Source organism: Xyrauchen texanus, chromosome 40 (genome assembly GCF_025860055.1).
Source record: "Xyrauchen texanus isolate HMW12.3.18 chromosome 40, RBS_HiC_50CHRs, whole genome shotgun sequence".
NCBI classification, from domain to species: domain Eukaryota; kingdom Metazoa; phylum Chordata; class Actinopteri; order Cypriniformes; family Catostomidae; genus Xyrauchen; species Xyrauchen texanus.
Window position 1 is genome coordinate 1,245,478 of NC_068315.1, and position 5,663 is coordinate 1,251,140.

General features: G+C 38.7%; 1 protein-coding gene across 1 annotated transcript in view; it reads left to right on the forward strand.

The window, feature by feature from the left end:
- LOC127633135 (A disintegrin and metalloproteinase with thrombospondin motifs 14-like) overlaps positions 1-5,663 on the forward strand; it is a 35,671-nt gene extending 30,008 nt beyond the window's left edge. The window contains 2 exon segments of the mRNA XM_052112020.1: positions 146-238; positions 1,299-5,663. Of these exon segments, the coding sequence (XP_051967980.1) occupies positions 146-238; positions 1,299-1,849 (644 nt within the window). The 3' untranslated portion in view covers positions 1,850-5,663.

Sequence of the window (5,663 nt, forward strand, 5' to 3'; positions counted from 1 at the left end):
AGAGCTGCCTTCCTAGACAGCATTTATGGTGTCATGTTATGCAGCATATATTGACCAAGTTCTTGGATATCATCGCATGGATCCTACCTATGTATATGACTTACTTTCTAAATGAAATTGTGCTGTTTCTGTTGTTTGTTTTTAGTGTCATCTTTGGCCACTCCCACTAAAGATCTACTGGAGAATTTTACCACTGAGGATGAGAAACCTCCAGAACAAACGCTAGATCAAATCTCTAGTAAGTGACTCGTCAATACACTCACTGGATGATGTTAAACGCTCGAGTAGCACTGATGCATCACTGATTTCAGGCTAATGACCCCTTTAAAATTTCTGTCATTCTGTCTCAACTCAACAATGAGTGAATGGCAATGAAAGCCAAAGGTTCATTAATTACAGAGTAATCCATTATTTTGTGGAGGGAGGCCAAAATGACAATTTTCACCAAAACTACAGGTCTAAAAAATAACCTTAGAAAGGTGTCAGAGTACTGATTTTATGTTTACACACAGATATGAAGATCTCTTATTAAACTCAGTTGACTTCAGCACCACTTGTTGCATTATACGTCAATGGTGCGACTCCAAATATGGGAAAAAACGCTATTTTTGTGTCATTTTTCCAAAGTTGGAGTGCGCATAACTCCAGAAGTATTTAAGATATCTGAATATCCTTTAAAAGACTGTTTCAGAACAAACCTTTCTTTTTGTATCCCAATTTTTAAGGCCCTATATGGTTAAATCGCAGAGATGTGAAGCTCTCAATGTGGCTCTGCGTGTAAATTTGACCCGTTTTCAATGGGCGAAAACCAACCGTTGGACTCATTGTATGAAGCTAGTTTTTCTTATCCATCAATACAAAAGGTCTGAAGTAGAAATATACTTTTATTTATTCTATTCTTATTCTTATTTATTTATCTAAACCACCATAATGTATTTCTCATTATTTTGTTTATGCCTTAAAATTGTCTGAAACGTAAATGTTGGAGACCCCAAACGTGGTGGAATGGTCCCAAATATGCTGAATAATTACCATAGTACTGGTGGTGGTGTAGTGGGCTAAAGCACATAACTGGTAATCAGAAGGTTGCTGGTTTGATCCCCACAGCCACCACCATTGTGTCCTTGAGTAAGACACTTAACTCCAGGTTGCTCCGGGGGGATTGTCCCTGTAATAAGTGCACTGAAAGTCACTTTGGATAATAGCGTCCGCCAAATGCATAAATGGTGCTACCATAGTTCCTGTCCTAAAGTATCTTAATGCCATCTTTGCTGATTCATCTCCATGTCTCCCTACAGATGAGCCGTGTCTTGGTGATAAATCGATATTCTGTCAGATGGAGGTACTTGCTCGGTACTGCTCGATCCCAGGCTATCATAAACTCTGCTGCGAGTCCTGTAACAGGAAGTTGGGTTTCAGTACAGTATCTCCAGATGCACACCCTCCGTTCTCATGGCTCCCGGATTTGGCTTTCCCACCATTACCTCAAACGAGCCCCAATCCAAGACTACAGACTACATCGACCGCTCTGATCCAGACCACTAAAGCTAGCAGCAGGAGACAGTGGCCTACGCTATCTGACCTCACCACTGCTGCCATCAGCCCCGAACTAGAGGAGGCATCCTCTCTCGGTGCTCCCGTGAGCACCGGCTTCCCTTCTAGGGGCATTAGAGAGTCCATCACCTCTCCTCTACCTCCAGGGCTCAGTGTCAACACCACCAGCCCGCCACAAGATGGACTGCAGCAACAAAACACCACCTTAGACTCACTTCCTTCAACCAGGAGAAAAAGGGACAGATCCACAGGGGCCAAAAGGGGCCTTAAGAACAGGAACTCACCAGTCACATGATCATCAGGATGGCTGCACTGTAAAAAAATAACTTTCTTAAAGGAATATTCTGGGGTCAATACAAATTAAGCTCAATTAAAACAGCATTCGTGACATATTCTTGATTACCACAAACATTTATTTAGACTCGTCCCTCCTATTTTGAAAAAAGCTAAAATCGATGTTCCAGTGAGGCACTTACAATGGATGTCAATGGGGTCAATCCGTAAACTTTCAAATGCTTAAACAATATGTGTGTTACCATGATATATATAGCACCATTAAACACAACCAGGATTGACCAATAAATAAACAGAACACAATATCATTACTAAAATACAGTGCAATAAAACTTCCTCATTGATTATGAGCGTGATGGTGCATTCCACATTTTGGGTGCCGCTACCGAAAAGGCGCAGTCAACCCCTACATTTCAGCTTCAACTTCGGGATGCACAAAAATCTCTGGTTGGATAAGGGCAGATAGATTTGAGTGTCATCAGCATAGCAATGCTAAAGATAGAACCCAATGGGAGCATATATAATGAAAAAAGAATGGGACCTAAGATAGAACCCTGCGGCACACCTCACGAAAAAGGAGCTGCCCCAGATGAATGTTCACTTTAAATCTTCTATTAGAAAGATATGATTTAAACATTTCAGAGCACTTCCTTTTATACCAGCACAGTGCTCCAAGTGAGCAAGAAGGACAGCATGGTCCACTGACTCAAAGATCTTATTTTCACCAAGAAAACTCTGCTGTTGTTGTAAAACAATTTTTTCTAAGATCTTTGTAATAAAAGACAGATTTGAAATTGGTCTAAAATTTGCTAAAACAAGTTCGGTCTCTTACGCAAGAGATAAACTGTGGCATGTTATGAAAATATCCACCATTCTGTCTCAACTCAACAATGAATGAATGATGATGAAAGCCAAAGGTTCATTAATTACGGAGTAATCCATTATTTTGTAGGAGGCCAAAATGACAATTTTCACCAAAACTACAGGTCTAAAAAATAACCTTAGAAAGGTGTTAGAGTCCTGATTTTATTTTTACACACAGATATGTAGATCTTTTACTAAACTGAGTGGACTTCAGCACCACTTGTTGCATTATACATCAATGGTGCGAGTCCAAATATGGGAAAAAACACTATTTTTGTGTCATTTTTCCAAAGTTGGAGTGCCCATAACTCGAGAAGTATTAAAGATATCTGAATATCCTTTAAAAGACTGTTTCAGAATAAACCTTTCTTTTTGTATCCCAATTTTTAAGGCCCTATATGGTTAAATCGCAGAGATGTGAAGCTCTCAATGTGGCTCTGCGTGTAAATTTGACCCGTTTTCAAAGGGCGAAAACCAACCGTGGGACTCTGTTGTTGCACATCAGGTACAGTAGTAGTTTTAAAACATCGATTTATCATAGTCAAAAATGTTAGTCTGATAAAATCACGTACTAATCTTTTCTGTCTAAAGTTATAGCCAATTTTTTACTTCGTTGCCATGACGACGTAAACACGATAAAATACATGTTGAAAACAAAGGTGGAGTTTCTACGACTATTTTTCCCAGTAAAATTATTTTAACATCCTAAAAGCAAAATTTTATTTGTTTTTGTGTTGTTGGCAGAAAACTCACAAATAAATAAATAAACATTTCTAACATTAAATTACAAAAAAAAATATTGATATAAATAATATTAAATTAATTATTATAAATTATTATTAATAGTTTAACTGAATAAAAATGGCTTAAATATGAATATTTAAAGTTTATATATTTTTTTCTTTGTTGGTAGAATTTTTCATGTATTTCTTAAATTAAAATTAAATATTAAATTAAATTATATTACATTAAAACCCTAAAACAGCCATAAAAATGACGATTTAAACAGCTCAAATAATACACTAATTTTAACTAAATTTAAGTGCTTTTATAAATTATAAGCATCAACTTTCTGCCTTTTAAACCTCCAAAAATTGACCCCATTGACTTCCATTGTAAGTGTCTCACTGGAACACACATTTGTGCTTTTATTAAAGAAAAGTAGGAACGAGTCGAAATTAATTTTTGTGGTAATTATGCCACAAATGCTGTCGATGGAGCTCAACTTGTACTGAACCCAGAATATTCCTTTAAGGCAAACCTAGTCTTATAGAATTATGGTACTGTACCTATATTTTTGCTAAATAAAGTTTACGTGGTTCGTTGTACGTATCGCGGCAGTTTCCAGGTGAAATGAACACTAGAGGCGCTACAACAACAATGACTGACTGTCACACAAATCACGAGGAAAGCGGCAGATTATCAGTTCATAAACACTTACTTTCTGCCCCGTTCCTCACTCAATGCTATCTGATGACATCGAAACACTTTTACTGTAGTGCATGACTCACTTTAACGCTTGCATTATATAATCAACAACATTTGCATGCTTAAGCACGATTAAATTGTGCATTAGCTCGACCGATAGAGCGTTGCACTTGTGATCGGCGCGGGTACGAGTCCTGAAGAGCACACAAGTCCACGTGTGAACCCAAAGTGTCATTGATGCGCCACTAAAACCTGCTTGTGTTTTTCATCTCGCAGTTGCTTAAACCTGATATTGAACTCGCTTTTAGCGCCTCACGGTGGACACTTCACCTCAGAACTGCGACAGTACTCGCAACGCACCACGTCATGTCATCTCGCAAAAAGTTTGCCGCAGTCACGTCATTTTCGTGAGATCAGGCTGGAAATGAAAGTAAGAAAACGACGAAATAAGACGTTTTAACGGTGCTGTATTTTTAAATGCAGCGACTGCGTCGCGATCATTCCGCTTTGTTTTCCGTGTTGTTCTGTAATGCTACAATCAGCTGTCAATCGGGCTCACTCGATGGCAGACACAACGATCACCTCTCCGTTCTCATCAGGGTAAACGCCAGGGCTGGACTGGGAAGAGAAACCGGCCCGGGATTTTACATGGCACCGGCCCGCCCCTGATCGGCCCCAAAGTGCGTCGGCCCACCGGGAAAATGCCCGGTATGCCCGATTACCAGTCCAGCCCTGGTTAACGCTATACTGTGTAATATTTACAGGTATACTGTATATGGCCATGTCATCTGTAGCAGTGTTAATTTGAATCTTGTGTTGTTTCTTCATACACCAACTGATACTTTAAAGTCAATAAGCCTTCTTATATAAAAGTGGGTGTCGACACATTAAATGGGTTGTGAATGCCGTTTCATGTTGACTTAAACGTACAAAACTATTGAAGCGTTACAAATCAATGCACTTGTTAGTTCTAGATGTTTCCCTGGTGCTCGTGTAGTTCAAAACTCTCAAAGGAAACAGACCAATGTGACTTCTGCTCACCTGTGAAACACAAACCACCTCTAATGCATGTCTGTTGTACAGTAAGGTTGTGTTTGCACATGCTTTATGTTCTGATATTCGTCAGGTGGTTTTGTATATATTGTAAATAGTTGCAGGTGTGAGGAAGGTCTCGGGGGTCACCAGAGGTCATGGTGAAGTCTGGCGTCCCTCTCTTGTGGTTTAATATAAGTTCTGTATTGTATAGTACTTGTGTATATATGAGAGCTTTAAGTGTTGATATTTATTACATTTTTAAGTTGTAGGAAGATGAAAATATACACGTCGAAATCAAAGGTGGAGTTTCTACTTACTGTTCTGTATTTGTTTTTCCTCGTCTCTCTGCCTCTCTTAGATTCTGTCTTATTTTCTCCCCATTAAAATGATCGTAATATCCCAAAAACAAGATAGATTTAACTAAGAAAAAAAAAAGCTTGAATATTGTATTTTGTATTTTTTTGTGTGTTGTTGGCAGAAAACTCAAA